Here is a 20,370-nt window from a genome sequence, read left to right as displayed (position 1 = left end):
GTGAAGAATGTATTACAAAGTGTTTCTTCTGTTTTCTATAAAACAGAGGGAACCATAAGTAATGTACGTTGTTGTCAGAAGTGGTATGTCTAGTGCTATGATTAAAACCTAGTGTACTGTATTTCCATATGTTATCTGATCAGACATGCGTTGGTCTCCTTGGAATTTGTGTTAGGATAAATACTGTATGATGCAACAGAATACGATTTGGACAGGTTGGGTGATTGGGCAGAAACATGGCAAATGCACTATAATGTGGATAAATGTGAGGTTATCCACTTTGGTGGCAAAAACAGGAAGGCAGATTATTATTTGAATGGCAATAGATTGAGAGAAGGGGAAGTGCAAAGAAACCTGGGTGTTATTGTGCACCAGTCGCTGAAGGTAAGCATGCAGGTGCAGCAGGCGGTTAAGAAGGCAAATGGTATGTTGGCCTTCGTAGCAAGAGGGTTTGAGTACAGGAACAAGGATGTCTTGCTACAGTTGTACAGGGCCTTGGTGAGACCGCACCTTGAGTATTGTGTGCAGTTTTGGTCACCGTACCTGAGGAAGGACGTTCTTGCCATGGAGGGAGTGCAGCGAAGATTCACCAGGCTGATACCTGGGATGGCAGGAATGACGTATGAGGAGAGATTGTGTCGATTGGGCTTATACTCACTGGCGTTTAGAAGATTGAGAGGGGATCTCATCGAAACCTATAAAATTCTGTCAGGTCTGGACAGACTAGATGCAGGAAGGATGTTTCTGATGGCAGGGGAGTCCAGAACCAGGGGTCATAGTCTAAGGATAAGGGGTAAGCCATTTAGGACTGAAATGAGGAGGAATTTCTTCACCCAGAGAGTGGTGAACCTGTGGAATTCTCTGCCACAGAGGGCGGTGGAGGCCAGTTCATTAAATATATTCAAGAAAGAGTTGGATATATTTCTTGAGGCTAAAGGGATCAAGGGATATGGGGAGAAGGCAGGGACAGGGTACTGAAATTGGATGATCAGCCATGATCTCATTGAATGGCGGAGCAGGCTCGAAGGGCCGAATGGCCTATTCCTGCTCCTATCTTCTATGTTTCTATGTAAAGTGGTAAAGAGTAGTTGTTCAGATTGAAGGAAGGTAGAAAGTGGTGTTCCACAAGGATCAGTGCTGGGACCACTTCATAATTTACATTAATGATTTGGACTTAGGAATAAGTAACTCAATATCAAAGCTTGCAGATGATACCAAACTGGGGCATATAGCTAACACTGAGGAAGCATGCAACATAATACAAGAAAACATTAGAAAACTTACAGACTGGGCAGTTAAGTGGCAAATTAACTAACATATATAAATGTGAGGTAATGCACTTTAGTAGGAAAAACAGAAACATCACCTGCACCTTTAATAAATAAGAAACCAAATGTGTAGAAGAGCAAAGCAATCTAGGGATACAAGTGAATGAATCATTAAAAGCAGTGTCGCAGATAAGCAAAGCAATTAAAAATGCTAACAAAGCACTGGGATTTATTTCCAGGGGTATAGAATTCAAAAATAGTAAAGTTATGTTAAACATGTATAGAACCCTGGTCAGGCTGCAGTTACTGTGCACAGTTCTGGTCTCTCTACTATTAAAAGGACATTGAAACACTGGAGAAAATGCCAAAACGATTTACAAGGATGGTACCAAAACTGAGAGATTACAGCTATCGGGAAAGATTGAACCGATTGGGGCTATTTTCTTTAGAAAAGAGCAGACTTAGAGGAGACCTAATAGAGGTCTTTAAAATTATGAATGGGCTAGACAGGGGAGAATGGGAGAATGCAAAACTAGGTACAAGATAGTTACTAATATCCATTGGGGGAAAAAAGGAAAAATGTCTTTACTCAGGGAGTGGTTAAAATGTGGAACTCGCTACTACAGGAAGTGGTTGAGATGAATAGCTTGGATGCTTTAAAAAGGAAACTAGACGAGTACATGAGAGAAAAGGGAACAGAAAGAATTGCTGAAAGGCTGAGATGAGGTGGATGGAATAGGAGGAGACTCGTGTGGAGTGTAAACACCAGCACAGACTAGTTAGGCTGAATGGCCGTTTCTGTGCTGTATATTCTGTGATTATTTGTAAATGTGCTTTGTTATCTTAATGGAGTAGAGGTTAGTTAAATAAAATGAATAAATCAAAGCCTGAATAGTCTTTGGGAGAAATGGGATTATGACCAGTTCAAGTTATGCCAGATCACATTTATGTTGCAATATGTCAGCATGTGAGAAGTGCTGGCTTTTCACTCTTTCCTCATGGATTCGCACTAAATTCCTACTCGCTCTTAAACATATATTTTGGGTTTTCCAGACTCTGTCTTTCAGTTCTTGCCCTAGATAGCTTTGGAGATAACCTGGAAGCGTTGTACGGTGTATTTGATGGAGACAAGAACATGGAAATTCCTCGTTTGTTGCAGTGCACTGTAGGAGACGTGTTGGCAGAAGAATTGCAGCAATCCAACGTGGACAGTGTTTACATGACCCACACATTCCTTGTCTCTCACAGGTGAGAAAGCTGCAGTTACAGAATATGAAACCAGATTCTAACTCTTCCACATACTTAAATGGAGGTCTTTTTTATCATGAAACATTCTTCATCCATAATCTTCAGAAATGAATCTTGTGTACATAAAGGCCAATTATCATTTTGCATATAATGTGCCAAAGATGTGGGTTAGTTAACACTAACAAGTTGGAATATTACCACAGAGCAGTTGCAGAAGCAGGGCAGCAATCAGGGCTGTTCATGTAATGGAATATAATGGAAGACAATCCTGTTGTGCCATATTTATATAATGCCCATTGATATATTACAACAGCCAGCTTGCCATTCATGCAACTGTTGATTAGAATCCCAGCTGTGGCCAACACAATAATGTACAGAGTAACTGAATTTCTTAGCCAGAGTTCAAGATGCCAGAAGAGGGGGTTGGGACTTGGTGCTTTTCGTTTCTAAATATATATATTCCATCTATCTCACCTGATATGTATTTGGATGAATGGATCACTTTTCTAACTGCAGGAAGATGTTTAGAGGTGAGTGGTTGGGAGGGTAAGGGAACAGAGAACAAAGCTGGGAAAAATGTGCTTTCAAATTGACATGAGATGTGCTGGGATCTTGATTCAAAAATCAAATAATGATATAGAAATATAACCACTTGATATGATATTCTTTGAAGCACTAATTGAATCTAGATCACAAATTCCTCTTCCTCCACTCCCAGCACCGTTTTCACCAGGCCATGGTGGCCGGCAGAGAACTTGCTCCTTGATGCAGGCTCTCTAACTATGCTGTTCTGGAACCTCTCACTCGGAGGTTATGCCCTGGCAATGACTCTTTCTCTTTTCCCTGTGTGGAGGTGGTAAATGGAAATAAGGAACTTTCAGAATGAGTAGAGCTGGCATTATAAACTCAGTAAAATGGGGGATTGATCTGACTCTCAACTACATTGTATCACCTGTTGGTGTTCCCCACCTTTGTTTTGATACTCCAGTGTACTTTATCCTTAACTTTTAATCAGCTTAGTTAGTTGGGAGATGAGATGAAATATCATTGCCATTTATAAGTCCTTCCAAGATCATGTCTCATTATTTCTGTATTGATCTAATTTTATGCTTACTTCATTTTGATTTTTTCTTTCTCGATTTAAGTTTACCTAATTAGGATATTATTGTATCTCATAACTAAATAACTAATGTATCACTGAACCCAAAGCCTTGTTTTAAGGTAGGAGATCTAATGCAGAAATTAGTGCAGTTGTCCTAGTAACACTTTATTTACTTCCTTTGTTTTTAAGAAAACTGGGAATGGTGGGACAGAAGTTGGGCTCTTCGACTGTGTTGTGTCACATTCGCCATGATCCCAGTGACCATAGCAGCTACTTCACTCTTACGGTGGCCAATGTGGGCAATAGCCAAGTAGTGTTATGTAGAGGTGGACAGGCGTTGCCACTTTCAAAAGTGTTCAGTCTTGAGCAATGTGTTGAGGAACTGGAAAGAGTGAAACAACAAAAAGCCATTATAACTGAGGTAGGATCCAGCATTTCACTCATTTTTAGCCTGCGCCAACTAAGTTACTGATGTAGATACCCATTTGCTGATGTTGGAATCTGTATAACATATTTTAATGTTTCTATCCAAAATGCTGTATTATATAATGCCATAAAGTACAACAGTCTTGCAGTATTTATGCAGTTTTTAATATCTTCTGAATTGTGTTGCATATTCTGCTATCTTGTTATTTTATTAATAGTAAAAATACTATAGCTAACATATTTGTTTATTTTCTTTAGGACAATAAAGTAAATGGTGTTACTTGTTGTACACGTCTGTTGGGCTGCACTTACCTCTTCCCATGGATCCTTCCAAGACCCCATGTTCACACTATATCACTTACTGCTCAGGATGAATTCCTTATCCTGGGCAACAAGACGCTCTGGGAAAATTTGTCCTATGCTGAGGCAATAGAAGCTGTTCGGAATGTGCCTGATCCTTTAGCTGCAGCTAAGAAACTTTGCACGCTTACCCAGAGCTACGGTTGCCATGATAATGTTGGGGCTGTGGTGGTGTACTTGAGTATCGGGGAAGACAACTGTACATGTGAGTTACATGGAGTTCCATTACCTAATCCAGGTGTATTTGCCCCTGTTAACATGATAGTAAAAGATAGTGCCCACTATTCTGTCACCCCATCATCTAGTAGTGGTATAGCATCTGAATTTAACAGTGAGATGTCTGCTTCTGAAGTGAGCAGTGAGGTGGGATCTACAGCATCAGATGAGCAGCCAGCCACAAGCCTGGAAGCTGGTACAGTCCCTCGTTCCGAACGCCGCTGCAGCCTCCATCCAAGCTCTTCCACTAGTATTTTCCAGCGGCAACTTTCCAGTGCAACATTCTCCAGCAACCACTCAGATAATGGCCTTGATAGTGACGATGACCAACCAGTTGAAGGGGTCATCTCTAATGGCAGCAAACTGGAAGTAGAGGTGGACATCCATTGTTTCCAGTTCAACGTTCCAGGAAACTCCACTATTCCACAAGCTCGTGATGAGGGATTGTTTGTTAGCATGTCTGAGAATGACAGTCCAGGGACTTATTTAAAAGTACAGAGACAAAATGGTATTAACAGTGGGTCATTGTTAACAATTAACAAGGCAGGAAGTGATCTGAAGAAGTCCTCGTCTGCATCAAACCTACAGGGTAAGAAATTTTCAAATGGATCTGTGGTCCCTCTTGAAAAAAGCCACAATATTATTGAAGTGGCTACAGAGGCACCAAAGAAAAAATGTGGATATTTTGCAGCACCTGCACAGCCAGACCCAGAGGACCAGCTAATTGTGCCACCAGACCTGGAAGATGAGGTGAAAGAGCAAATGAAACAGCATCAGGATCCTGTTTCAGAAGCTGAATCTGAGAGAGACAACAGATTTACCCAACAGGAGGTCTATGACACAGCACTGTGACACAGTCTTCTGGCAATGGAATGTCTACTATTCATACATTTCAAAATGAGGGTTAGGATAGTACTATATTAAATATCTCTTGTACAAAAGATAATCACACCAACTCTAAAGAATATTATTTAGATTGTACATAAATTAAATAGATTTCAAGATGCTTCAGCATATGTCAGAAACCAAAATCTACTGTGTGGTGTTGGCATTGAACTAATGAGATTTTTAAGTTACCTTGTGATGGTTTTTGGTTTTCATTTTTAAATTAAAGCTGCATTATCCTTTTTGTGACATGAACAAGTTGTATTTAAAAATGGTAAAAACTCTACGGTATCCAATTTTACATACTGTTGCCTGTGTAAAATGTTTACAAAGCTTTGTTTCAGTTACATGGACTGCATCTAAGTACATTTTAACAGTTTAAAAATAATAGCAGCATTTCCAAGTCGGTGAATACAATTTTAGTTATTTCAAGTTTTTTGCACTTTTATGAGAAGGCTTAGGTCTCTCCATCTCTGTTAGACAAAATTTTCCTTTGACCTAAAATCAAGCAGCCTAAAATCTCTTGATTTTTAAATCAGTAATACAAGAAGCAAAGTGACTGCAAAATATCCTAGATTTTTTTGAGACATTCAGTTGTGATTTCAGTCAGGTTTGCATGGCTATGTGTGCTCTATTTATAATCTTTGCTGCTAAGCTCCAAATAGCTGGGTGTCTAATAGGGTTACCTCCAGTTTCAGCAACACAATCTTTTCAGGCATCCTTGGTTAAGAAAGATGATAAAGGTTTGCAACATTAGATTTTAAGTTAAAGCACAGTGATACTGCAGCTTTAAATTTAAAAATTGCGGACTTGTTTCTAGGCGCAGAGAAGGTTCTGAGTGAAGGTTGCTGTCAGACAGTGTTGTGTCATATGAAACCTGTTGCAGGTGTCTATATGTCTTTATGTTGCAGTGAGTCAATCTGGCTTTTACTTGTGCACACACATTTCCTGGATAAATACCCTCTGAATTATAGTGACGATGAGAACTTGGCTATTTCATACTTAATTTGCATGTTTATAAAAACTTTGTTTTCTGAAATTTGTCTTCCATGGTTATCTGTCAGGGAATCTGTAGGTCTGCTCAGAGGATTAGACACATGTGCTTTGTCTATTTAAGGATATCTTTAATGCTTGCTGAAATATATTTCATTCGTTTGTAATACATTTATGGGAGGGAGGAAATTGATGAGCAGTGGTACTTACAAAGGAAATGCTGACTCATGTAGGTTTTGTCTGCTTTAAATGATTTCAAACAAATGCATATTTATAAATGCTGAGTTACGGAAGACGAGGACATTTTGACTATAGGCTTTATTATATTTCAAAAGTGTTTAAATCAAACTTATCTGTAAATTCTAAATGGGCATGCAACTGTTTAATTATGCTTGACCAATATTAGATTTCAGTTTCAGTTACAGGCAACCACTTCAGATTTTTTTTTTTTTAATGTACATTTATTTAGGCGCTGTTTCATTTCTAATTTGCCAATGTCGTTATTTTTATTGGCTGCCTGGGAGGATATGCAATTGCAGCCTCTATCCTCCGAGAACAGCTGCTGATGCTAGGTGCTTCCCACCGACCGTGGCTGAGATTGTGAGCTTGGCATTAGTGAATCTCTGGTGCAAACTTGTGTCCTCCCATCAATATCTGCTTTAAACCAAAAATATAATTTGAATAGGGAACTTTGGATTTTTTTCTACGTTTTTCCCACTTCATGCCTCTTGCACCAGTCAGTGTCTGTTCTCTGGCCTCTGTTGCTCTTAGACTAGCAATTAACATATATACGAGAGCAGCAGGAGCTTAATTACCCACATACTGTCCCTCCCTTGGATCAGCTTTCCCAGAATGCCCGGCCAAGAGCGCACATATCAAAGTTTGGAATTGATTTGGAACTGCATACTGCCACAATGTGGTACTGTTGATTACCACAATAGCATCGATAGAACTAAGCTAAATTCTGTTTTTAATTTCAATTTGGTTGTGTTGTGAAGCTGGCAGGAATATCTGATTTGGAATCTTAAGGGTCACCGGCAGTTAGATTAGTGAAATGCCAGAGAGCCATTAGTGAATTGGAGTTAGAGTTGGTTGAGGCTAGGGCTAGAATGACTGGGACTGGTGCAAAGGGAACACTTTGAATGGTCAGAAGTGATGGGAACATGCCAAGGAAAGATAAGGTGAACAAAATCCATATGAAATTTACAGATAAAGTGCTTAGACATTACAATGCCAAACTAGCTAATCTCTAGAGGAAAGAGATGGCAAGGCTGTACTTGATCAGAATAAAGTAGGATCATCAGATCAGACAGGAAAAGGTGCAGAATGCTTTACTAAGAATGAATGATGGCATCGGCCAAAATTCACAGATTCTTGTGTATTTAGCTGTTTTCATGATCAGCTTAGGTAAAGGTAGAAGTCCCACAGCTGCAAGAAAATTTGTCAACACATTCATTTTGGTATCACCCAAGAAATTTAAACAAAGGGCTAAAAATAAAATTTTAAAATCCCTATCTGCTATATCCCTGATTCAGAGTTGGATTTTTCTGTAGTTAGCCAAGTACTGTCACCCTTAGTGATGAGTGCTAGTGATGTCTCGTTAAGTGCAAAGATTTAGCCAGAGTACCATGCTGCCATCTTTTTGGTAGCCTGCCAGCATTCTTAGTGTGCCAAAAATTCCAATGAAGTATGAAAGGGTGGGTAGTATTGCACCTCCTGCTTCATTGCTGATGACCTCAATATAACCGTAGCAGGAAACCAGGCTGAACTGAATGACATCCCTGCTGTTGTTCTGACTGAATGCTGCTGTTTTTCTTTACAGTTTAAAATTTGTAGAGTAACTATCTTAACAACTGGCCCTCCATTCACCATGGCATTTCTGCAGCTACCAATCTACTCAATCACACCCTCACCTCCACCCTTGATGCACTTGTCCTCATTAAAACCATTGCTCTCTCTCACCCTAGTCGTCCCCCCGGTGTGTCCCCAATCTCTGCTCCCTTAAGTCCAAGGGACACCGATTGAATGTTTACGGAGGACAACTACTTTAGCCATTCATCGCTGGACCACTTAAAGCACTATTGGGTCCTACTCTCCTTTGTCAAAACTGCTCTCTATTCCAGGATCAACCTGGAATGCAAAAATAACCCCTGGTTTCTCTTCTCTTCACTACAAATCGTCTTCTTAAACCCCGCTCCCCTACCTCCTCTACCCTCACCAGCGAGTGCAAGGAGCTCATGGACTTCTTTGTCACTAAAATTGAGACCATGCTTTCAGCTACCTACGCCACTTCCCTCCCTTCCCCTCACACAACAAGCCAAACTTCCCCTAAGGTTCCCTCCTGCCTGAGCCCTGAGCTTGTATCTTTCTCTAATTTCTCTATCTCCCTCCGCCCTCTCCAAGCTCATCTTGTCCATGAGACCTTCCTCCTGCTCCCTCAACCCTATTCCCACCAAACTACTGACCGCCCAACTCCCTGGCCCCCCATGTTAGCTGGTATTGTTAATGTTCCCTCTTCTCAGGTACTCTTCCCCCTCCCCTTCAAATCTGCCATCATCACCCCTCCTCAAAAAATCCACTCTTGACCCCTCCTTCCTTGCAAACTACCATCCCATCTCCAACCTCCCTTTCCTCTCAAGTCCTTGAACGCATTGTCGCCTCCCAAATCCATGCCCATCTTTACTGCAACTCCATGTTTGCACCCCTCCAATCAGGTTTCCGCCCCACCACAGCACTGAACCGCCCCCTTATCAAAGTCACAAATGACATTCTATGTGACTGTAACTGTGGTAAACTGTCCCTCCTCATCCTTCTTGACCTGTCTGCAACCTTTGACATGGTTGACCACACCATGCTCCTCCAACGCCTCTCCTCTGTTGTCCAACTGCGTGGGACTGCCCTCGCCTGGTTCCATTCCTATCCAGTCGTAGCCAGAAAATCATCTGCAATGGCTTCCCTTCCTGCTCTTGCACCATTACCTCTGGATTCCCCCAAGGATCTATCCTTGGCCCCCTTCTGTTGCTCATCTACATTCTTTCCCTCAGCGACGTCATGCGAAAACACGTCAGGTCCCACATGTACGCTGACGACACCCAGCTCTACCTCACCACCAGCTCTCTTGATCCGTCCACTACCTCAGATTTGTCACGCTGGGACAGTGGGACAAGCAGCGTAAGAATAGTAGAAATTTCCTCCAATTAAGTATGGGCAAGACCAAAGCCATTGTCTTCGGTCCCTGCCACAGACTCTGATCATCATCTCTGTCTCTGTCCCTGGCCACTGTCTGAGGCTGAATTAGACTGTTCACAACCTTGGCATCCTATTTTTTCCTTAAATGAGTTTCCAACCACACATCCTCTCCATCTCCAAGACCACCTACTTCCACCCCTAACTCAGCTCATCGGCTGCTGAAACCCTTATCTATGCCTTTGTTACCTCTAGACTCGACTAGTCCAATGCTCTCCTAACTGGCCTCCTTACACTTTTTGTAACGTCGAGTTCATCCAAAACTCTGCTGACCATATTGTAACTTGCACCAAGTTCTGTTCAACCATCACCCCTGTGCTCGCTGACCTACATTGGCTCCTGGTCTGGCAATGCCTCAATTTTAAAATTCTCATCCTTGTTTTCAAATCCCTCCATGGCCTCACCCCTCCCTATCTCTGTAATCTCCTCCAGGAGTACAAAACGCTGAGATCTCTGTGCTCCTCCATTCTGGCCTCTTGTGCATCCCCAATTTTGCTCCGCCATTGGCGGACGTGTTTTCAGCTGCCACGGCCCTAAGCTCTGGAATTCCCTCCCTAAATCTCTCCGCCTCACTACCCCTCTCTCCTCCTTTGAGATGCTCCTTAAAACCACCTGTCCTAATATCTCTTTATGCGGCTCGGTGTCAAATTTTGTTTGATAATCGCTCCTGTGAAGCGCCTTGGGACGTTTTACTATGTTAAAGGCGTTAAATAAATGCAAGCTTTTGTTGTATTTAAAATATTTTTTTAGAATATACATAAGGGGTAAGGGCTCAGTATATATTAGAATGGAGACTGAAGAACTCTTGAATGATTTGGCCCAGCCATTTGCACTATACAAATTGTTAGGATATTTAGTTCAACACGCAATGGTCAGCTCATGGCATGGGGTAAGAATAGCAGGAAAGGATTATAAGGAGCTTGGTAAATGTATGGCTTCTTCAACATACAGGGAGATTATAAATTCAGTATTACACTTTTTTTTCCTTTCCCCCACCCCCACCCCAAAGAAACAACCTCAAGACATGGAATGCTAAAAGAAGCTCCAGTGGCTGTTGGAATGAGCCAGGGAAGCAAAGGTCGCCCAATGAATGTGCACAAATGTGCCTCCTGGTATAGACCATTTAAGGTTCCAAATTTGATCCCAGGTGTAAGCTGAATAAATTGGTCTCAATTAGGCTGGTGGTGGGGCGTGCTACAATTGGTCTCTGTCCTAAGCTAAGAAAGGAAAAATTGTCCTGGGATTCTCCCTTCTGATCACCCTCCAACCACCCTTGCTATCATATGGCCACAGAATCTGGTTTGGTTGCGATGGAGCTTTACCCTGTCCCCAGAGTCAAAGCTCACAAACTCATAAATGAAGAGTAGCCATTTGAACAAGGTATTGGAGGGCTGCAAACAAAAGGAATTCCAGCACATTGCATCATCTGCAGAAGTAAAATAAGGCAATTTTTTTTTAAATCAGAGTGGGGAGAAGAACTTGAAGCTTGTGCATATAATTAATGATACCTTTTATATCTACCTTTTGTTTTAAATTTGCACAATGTGTCTAATTCCATGAGTCTGTCTGTAACAAATATAACACAATTGGACCAAATCAAATGGATTTGGCTTAAACTTGGAAATGGCCCTGCAGTACAAAATACAGCAATGCGATAATGCAATTTGGAGTTGAATACCATCTGGCAGTGATGTGATTTTGCAGGCAGAGGCATATATATAAATTCAAGACCTTGTCTTGAACAAGAACAAGTGAATGCCAACCACTAAATCTTTATTACAAATATTTCTTGGTAATGAATTAAGCTTTTGTTTTCATTACTGATTGTGAGCACTGAGATTTTTATTATGTAGATATGTATAGGACTGCAAGCACTGAATGATGTATCTAGCATGACCCTTGACCTGTGCAGGATATCACTCTGTCTGGTATGTGGTGAACTTTCTGGGTACTATGGAATAATTTAAATTTCTATGTACAAAAGATGAAGTATTTTATTTATTGGATTGGGTAGACATGATTTAAGTAAATGCACATAATTTGAGGTTCGCTGGAAAAAACCACTAAAACTTCAACTGAGCCCTTCAGTTGTAGTTTTCTTGTAACTATATTTTACCCGTCTAGCCACAGTAATTACAACCGATGAGATAAATCTGTACACATACAAATATTTTCACCTGCATGGTGCAGTAAGTTTGGTGTTTTTGATGAGTCTTAAATATGCACAGAGAGTAATTTTGATGACACGAGAGACTGCAGCCTGAAGTATTTCACACTAACATGGACACTGATGGCATCAAAACATCAAAAGCTTATTTTCAAGAAATGTCCCATTATAGTACACAAGTAGAAACAAAACCTTGAGGTTTATAAAACAAACTAAACAATGATTAATTTGAATAGAATATAATGAGACAGCATATTCCCAAAATTCACTGTAAATACAAAGTGCACAAAATGCAATGAAATTTCTAATTTTTTATGCAGCAAATCCTATTGTATCAGTGAAGACTAATTTGTACATATTGCAGCATATTCATATGAATGATACTGAATATGTCCATATAATTATATATTGATTATTGATTTATAAAGTACAGTATTAAATAGTATATCATACAAGCAAACTTTCTCCTGTACAAACAAAGCGGGAAGGCAGCACATGTTAAGTTTGTCATCCACAATTTTAAAATAAGCATATATTCCTTTATTGTACTATAAAGTTGAATGGTACAATGGCACTGGAATTCAATGAAGGACTAATGATTTCAAAGTGTATTCTTTTGTCGTTCAAGCAACTTTTAGGTTGGAAGAAAGCCTCATTCAGTTTGAGGCTTTGTTCACCAATGTTGGCTCCAAAGGCAATTATTTTAACCTTTGTTCCTTCATGATAACTTTACCTGAACCTGATAGATGTTTCTCTCATCCAGATAGTGTAAAATTTAAATTAGGTTCCTCTTGTTAATCAGGTTTTTAGTTCCATTCTTAGCAGGATACTGATTTGGAAATTTTTGCCTTCAGAGTATTGTGCATATAAAAATTGTGAAAAATGTGCAAAATGTAAAGTTTGATTTTGCAGAGAAGGATCAAAGGTTGAGAAATAGCCTTTGTCCTGCCCTAATTTTCACTGTGTGATGAAATTTGCACCATTCTGCTTGATCAAATTTTCTGTACAAACTGTGAAAGGAAAAACAAATAACTCCTAGGAGTGGTGAAATTAATTGTGACTTAGTCACACAAATTTACTAATCTTCTCTGAGAGAATGTTGCCAATTCAAAAGCATTTTATTGTAAATACAGCAGCACTTTCCTCTATCTTAATAACTGTTAAAACATTTTCATTAAAAAGTGCTTCTTTTTGTTGACCTGTATATTTCTGGTTTTGAAAAAACTTGGAATTGACAGTACCTTGGTGAACTTTTCCAGTTAAGACAATCAAATTGGATAAGAGTACGTTCTCCCTTTACAAGGAAGACTTCTCAAGATTATTTATAATGGAATTACATCACTCTTCAGACTATACTTTATAGATATCCCAACTAAAATAGTGCTGACATAATTACCCATTAAATGGTATCCTTTGTAAGCTCAGTTTTTTAATGACATTTTATGTTCTGCTAAAGTTTGGTGACTTTGTCTCGCTCCCCGAGGGTAGAGTATAGAAATGCTACTAGTTCCAAAGTAAATATGAGAGGGACTGCATGTTGGGGGCATACACAATGGCACCACCAATAACTAACCTAGAAATACCAAGGGCCAAAAGTTGATATGGGGAAGATTCCATCATGTAGCACATTAACAATCCAAACAATTTGGGGTGGAAATTGAATATTCTAGAAAGTAATCATTTTATAACTTCTGATTTGTTTAAAAAAACTCCATGAAAATATTCAGTAGGAAAATGTGTTTTTTAAATAGCCGATTTAGTCTTCTCTCAATTGAATGCCATCATATCAAGCTCTTACAACAATATTTATTTCCATATTTTGCAAAAATGGAACAGAAGTCTGCATTTACATTTCCTAAAGAAAATGTCTCCCACCAAGAATGCTGAAAATGTGCATAGAGCAAAAAATGTAGTATCTGAAGGAGCCAACAAAAGTGAGATTTAAAAAAAAAATTAAATTAACTCTGGAAAAATGTGTTTTTCCCCAGAACTTTTTTTTTACACCTAAGAAGTATATTTCAATACAATTTGAGGACAATTGTTAAATTAACCTCTCGAACAAAACTGAAGGCTCCCGGTAATTATGAAGTCATTTGCAAGGGACAGTCATGTAAGGAGGAAACTTAACGGTGTTTGTAATTGACTGATTTTTGATGAACAAGAGGAGTGAAGCAAATTTTGTAAATTAACTTTTTTGCAGGTACAAAACAACTAACACTTATATTGGGGTTAATGAAATAGCTGTAACCAGATGTTAAATTTAATTTACTTCATTTTTATTTCCACTGTACATCACTGGTGCCTCTAACCTACCCCACTATTCAAAAAAGGTGGTAGAGAGAAAATGGGGAATTACAGACCGGTAAGCCTGACATCGGTAGTGGGGAAAATGCTAGAGTCCATTATAAAAGATGTACAGTAATAGCAGAGCAGTTGGAAAACAGTAACAGGATCGGACAAAGTCAACATGGATTCACAAAAGGTAAATCGTGCTTGACTAATCTACTGGCATTTTTTGAGGATGTAACTGGTAAAATAGATAAGGAAGAACCAGTGGATGTGGCGTATTTGGACTTTCAGTAAGCTTTCGATAAGGTCCCACATAAGAGATTAGCGTGTAAAGTTAAGGCACATGGGACTGGGGGCAAGGTATTGACTTGGATAGAGAACTGGTTGGCAGATATAAAGCAAAGAGTTGGAATAAATGGGTCTTTTTCCGAGTGGCAGGCAGTGACTAGTGGGGTACCGCAGGGATCAGTCCTTGGACCCCAGCTATTCACAATATATATTAAGGAACTAGATGTAATATCTCCAAATTTGCAGATGACACAAAGCTGGGTGGACGTGTGTGCTGTGAGGAGGATGCCAAAAAACTACAGGATGACTTGGACAGGTTGGGTGATTGGGCAGAAGCATCGCAGATGCAATATAACGTGGATAAATGTGAGGTTATCCACTTTGGTGTCAAAAACAGGAAGGCAGATTATTATCTGAATGGCAATAGATTGGGAGAAGGGGAAGTGCAACGAGACCTGGGTGTCCTTGTGCACCAGTCGCTGAAGGTAAGCATGCAGGTGCAGCAGGCGGTTAAGAAGGCAAATGGTATGTTGGCCTTCATAGCGAGAGGGTTTGAGTACAGGAACAAGGATGTCTTGCTACAGTTGTACAGGGCCTTGGTGAGACCACACCTTGAGTATTGTGTGCAGTTTTGGTTGTCTTATGTGAGGAAGGATATTCTTGCCATGGCAGGAGTTCAGCGAAGATTCACCAGGCTGATACCTGGGATGGCAGGAATGACGTATGAGGAGAGTTTGGGTCGATTGGGTTTGTACTCGCTGGAGTTTAGAAGAATGAGAGGGGATCTCATTGAAACTTATAAAATTCTGGCAGGACTGGACAGACTAGATGCAGGGAGGATGTTCCCAATGGTCGGGGAATCCAGAACCAGGGGTCACAGTCTAAGGATAAGGGGTAGGCCTTTTAGGACAGAAATGAGGAGGAATTTCTTCACCCAGAGAGTGGTAAACCTGTGGAATTCTCTACCACAGAAGGCAGTAGAGGCCAATTCATTAAATATATTCAAGAAGGAGTTGGATATATTTCTTAAGTCTAAAGGGATCAAGGGGTATGGGGAGAAAGCAGGTACCGGGTACTGAACTTGGATGATTAGCCATGATCGCATTGAATGGCGGAGCAGGCTTGAGGGGCCGAATGGCCTACTCCTGCTCCTAACTTCTGTGTTTCTATTACCCACCTGATTTTGCTGCACCTGGGTGTGTCCTAATGCTGTGGAGGAAGTTTATCAACTGGTAAGTTTTACTATGTTACAGCTGCTATATAAATGCAAGTTAAACATACGCTATGCTCACTGGAGCTTCACATTGGAAGTCAGAGTCTCTAAAGTATCTCAGAGCAGCCAAAGTTCAATATATCTGGCTCAAAAGTGCCTTTGGATCATGTTGGTGATAATTAGTCTAACTTTTTTTAATTGGAGGTTTTTGTGGTAAAACAATAGTTAAAAAATGTACATGGCAGCAACTTCACTTTAAAGTGTTTTCTGTTATGTGATTTTGTTGTAAGTGGTTTGCACTATAATGGGGATGTCACCACAGTTCACTGATTCTTTTTGGCTTTAGGCTGATTGAGCTACAGATTATCTTTACATTTTTGGCAATAGATTTCACTCCCTGTTTTTTTTCTTAATTTTATAGAAATTTACAGGGAAAATTGTATCCAATTCTGGGCACCGCACTTTAGGAAGGATGTGAAGGCCTTAGAGAGGGTACAGAAAAGATCCAGGGATGAGGGACTTTAGTTACGTGGATAGACTGGAGAAGCTGGGGTTGTTCTCCTTGGAGCAGAGACGGTTGTGAGGAGATTTGATTGAGGTGTTCAAAATCATGAGTGGTCTGGACAGAGTAGATAGAGATTGGCGGAAGGGTCGAGAACCAGAGGACACAGATTTAAGGTGATTGGCAAAAGAACCTAAGGCAACATGAGGACAAACTTTTTTACGCAGCGAGTGGTTAAGATCTGGAATGCAATGCCGGAAACGGTGGTGGAGGCAGACTCAATCGTGGCTTTCAAAAGGGAATTGGCTACTGGGAAAGGGCCGGGGAGTGGGACTAGCTGAAGTGTTCGTGCAGAGAACTGGCACTGGCTTGACGGGTTGAATGGCCTCCTTCTGTGCTGTAACCATTCTATGATTCTAATTGGGATTGGGAAGAGATTTGTAGAATGACTTTCAGAGCCATCATTTTTTGATCAATAAAAAATAAAGTATGCCTCACATAAATAAGTTTCAAACTATCCTGCTAACTTACAGGAATTGTTTTGATTGCAAATTGGACCTATTTAGCAGTTGATTGTTTTAATATATCCATTTTAAAACATTCCATTTTTGTCGAGCTATTTTCTTATTTGTATTTCTTCCCATTATTACCCACTGTGTGTATATATCCATCTTTCAGCTTGAAAGGCAAACAAACGGATCAGAGAATTCTCTACAACTTAACCCCTTGCAGACTGACACCTGATGATTCGGATTTGATTTTTGAATGATTAAAGAAAAAAAATGTTAATTAAGGAACTACTGCTGGTTTTGGTCTTTTAAAATATCTGGCAGTTACACAGCATCCACGAATCCTGATTGTTTTCCAGATAGTTTGATATTGGGACTGCGCCAATTCGTTTACTTTTCCTCAGTTTAAAAATTATCAAGCAAGCCAACTAGTATCACTAATGTGTCTTACACTTGGTAATTGCAGACAGTGTAGTAATATGTTTTTGTTCAATTATTAATTAGTGGGTACTAATGAACATGTTTTTAAAATCAACAACTAAACTTGCATTTATATCATGCTTTTAACATAGAAAAACGTCCCAAGGCGTAATTGGATAAAATGGTCATCAAGCCAAAGAGAGATTTTGAGGGGTGGCCAAAAGTTTGGCTGAAGAGATGGATTTTAAGAATGGTTTAAAAGGAAGAGGTGGAGGGGTTTAAGAAGTGAATTCAGAGTATGGGGCCAAGATGGCTTGGTTGCCAATATTGGGGTGACGGGCAGGTACAAGAGGCCAGAGTTAAATGAACAGAGACTTTTGGGAGGGTTGAGGAGGATAATAGGGGCAAAATACATCATGATGAAGGGTCCCAGACCTGAAACGTTAACTCTGTTTCTCTCTCCACAGATGCTGCCAGGCCTGCTGAGTGTTTCCAGTATTTTCTATTGTTATTTAAAATACACCATGGTCACATTCAGAGGGTGTCATTTGTGACTTTGATTCGGGCTGTTTCAGCTATTGCAGGGGCGTAAACAAGATTGGAGAGATTCAAACATGGAGTTACGGGAAAGATGGGTATGGATTTGGGAGGTGACCACATGTTCAAGGATTTTGGAGAGAAGGGGGAGGTTGGATATGGGGCGATAGTTTGCAAGAATAGAGGGGTCGAAGGAGGGTTTTTATGAGGAGCATTTGATAGCAGTGGTTTTAAAAGCGGGGGACTAGTACCTGAAGAGAGGGAACTATTTACAATGTAAGCTAGAATGAGGCCCAGGAATTTGAATGATCTGTGGTTTAGTGGGAATGGGAGTCAAGGGAGCAGGAGATGGATCTCAATGACAAGATGAGCACGGAGAGGGCATAAGGGGAGATGGGAGAGAAACTAGAGAAAAACATGGATTCAGGACTAGGATGGGACAGGTTTGACTTGCTGGGTAAGGTAATGGCGGGTGTTGGGGGAATCAGTAGCGGCAGCTGAACATCTTGTTTCAATCTTGGTTGCCAAAGAAGTCCATGACTTCTTTGCACTTGTTGAAGGTGACGGTGGAGAGAGCAGGGGAGAGGGTTTAAGGGAAGAAAAGATGGGTTATCTTTTAGTATGATATTAACATTATTGAGCTAAATGAAGTACTTAAAGTTTTGACATAGTTGAACATGCCAATCTCCTGACTTGAGTCACCAAATCTGCTTTGCACATCCCTACTCAATATACAAATTTATGCAGTGTACAGCATCATGCTCATTTGCAATTGACCCAGTAAAGATCAGGCAAGTACCTTGTCCAGGCCCTAGTTTGTGCTGGCTGGCCATTCTCAGCTGAAGAGTCCTGTGGTTTTGGGCTATGGAGAGGGAAAATAAATGGCCAGGGTTCCTACTCCTAAGCACGATCCACAAAGGAATTGCACATGTGTGGTATTATGTTGAGGACTGGACAGGCTCATATTTGTGATATCCAACCTTCGATCTAGTACACACAACCCCCCCCCTCCGCCCTCCCTCCCCAAATGATGGAATAACCTACTGGCTCTCACTGTCCACAGTCACATGAAAAGTTGCCATTTGGACAAGGTACCATTCAATCATACTGCCTTCAGGAGAGGAAGAAAAGAACATATTAATGAAATTAGTCCAAAGCTGCAGAAATTTTCATGGTGCAACATTTGAAAATGTTGTGCTATTGATTGTGTTTGATTAAAAGAAAACAATGACTAAACTGCAGAAAACTTAAAGAAACACCAATAACTAGAACAATGCAAAAAAACAAAAGATGGTTTCTCCTAGGTTAAGATAGTGTTTATTCAAAACATTTAAACAGCTATTACAGTATTTAATGTTTGTTTCATCATTAACAGTCTAAGACTTTTTTTCGGTTCCACAAGATCTTATTATAAACTTGTACATTAGTTAGGTTTCCATTTCTAAGTTGTGAAGTTCCTACTTTTTAATGTAGTCTGCCAAGCATTGACTCTTACCCCTGAATGGATTTCATTATGTCATTAAAGCTGCTTCAATTGAATGCCGTTTATCGTTGTGCTGCACTGAATAGAACTTGTGGACCACCACCTTTTTAAATCTCTGCTTTTGGAACAGCAATTTAAATACTCGGACTCTTATATACACACCAAAGGAATACAACAGCTCTCATTCATTTATTTTTACAGGTTGAGTGCAGCACAAGTTGAGGTGATTTTATTTTCCACATTGTTCATATTCATTTGTATAGTGCTAAATGTACCAGATATGTTTTAAGGATTTTTTGTAGGAGACGGCCAATACTACATTTCATGACACAAATATTTTCCTTCATTGTCTTCAGTACAACTTGCCTTGATGTGACTATTATCCTGGAAACTTACACAAGTGGGGCATGCATTTAATGTTACTGTGAACTTATAATTTATGTAATTTTAACTCATGCAGTGGTCATATTGCACATGGTTCAATCAGGACTGAAGTATATAAAATATTTTAATGTATATGTATTTTAGCATGCAAAATTGTGCATAAAATGTAATAATGAAATCCTGTTCTGTTATTACTTAGTGTACTTTGTTTCTCCGTGCACATCATTGTACAGATCTGAGGCACTTTGGAGAACTGAAGATTGGGTTTATGAGGATCAGTGATTCCCTTAGTTACCAGAATATGTTTCTTAAAGATGCTGCTATAGATTCTGGAGGATCCATCTGTATTTTTGATTATCTGTTCAAGCCAAAGTAGCAATAAAGATTTATACTGCATACAATATATGGCTATGAAATTTTATTCAAACTTAAATTAGGAGTTAGGTGTCCAGAGTGGTGCCAGACTGGTACAGATTTCCTCACATTGCCATTTGAAATTGAATTATATTCTACTGATTTCTCCCTGTGCCCTCCCAAGCCACAAAACTCCCCTATTTTTCTCCCAATGCAAGTCTACACCCACATTCAGCTAAGAGCAGATACCTTGCTCCAAAGGCTTCTACCAATGTTGTCCTTCACCTGTTTGGGAGCAGTAACTTAGAGTTGAGGGGTTTCAACTTCAGTGCTTGGACAGTAATCAGGAGACAAAAGCAAAATACTGCGGATGCTGGAAATCTGAAATAAAATCAGAAAATGCTGGAAATACTCAGCAGGCCAGGCATCATCTGTGGAGAGAGAAACAGAGTTAACGTTTCAGGTCGATGACCCTTTGTC

The 20,370-nt window shown here is 40.0% G+C and overlaps 1 protein-coding gene across 2 annotated transcripts in view; it reads left to right on the top strand.

The window, feature by feature from the left end:
• Positions 1-19,937, top strand: part of phlpp2 (PH domain and leucine rich repeat protein phosphatase 2) — a 226,062-nt gene extending 206,125 nt beyond the window's left edge. For both annotated transcript variants that reach the window (XM_085991585.1, XM_085991584.1), the window contains 3 exons: positions 2,322-2,516; positions 3,808-4,039; positions 4,303-19,937. In XM_085991585.1, the coding sequence (XP_085847711.1) occupies positions 2,322-2,516; positions 3,808-4,039; positions 4,303-5,472 (1,597 nt within the window). In that variant the 3' untranslated portion in view covers positions 5,473-19,937. The remainder of the gene's footprint in view (positions 1-2,321; positions 2,517-3,807; positions 4,040-4,302) is intronic.
• The last annotated feature ends 433 nt before the right edge of the window (positions 19,938-20,370 follow it).

Source organism: Somniosus microcephalus, chromosome 6 (genome assembly GCF_052327205.1).
Source record: "Somniosus microcephalus isolate GS21.2 chromosome 6, FLI_Smic_1.0, whole genome shotgun sequence".
In the NCBI taxonomy this organism is placed as follows: domain Eukaryota; kingdom Metazoa; phylum Chordata; class Chondrichthyes; order Squaliformes; family Somniosidae; genus Somniosus; species Somniosus microcephalus.
The sequence above is the reverse complement of the archived record's forward strand: the minus strand, read 5'-3'. Positions and strand labels throughout refer to the sequence as shown.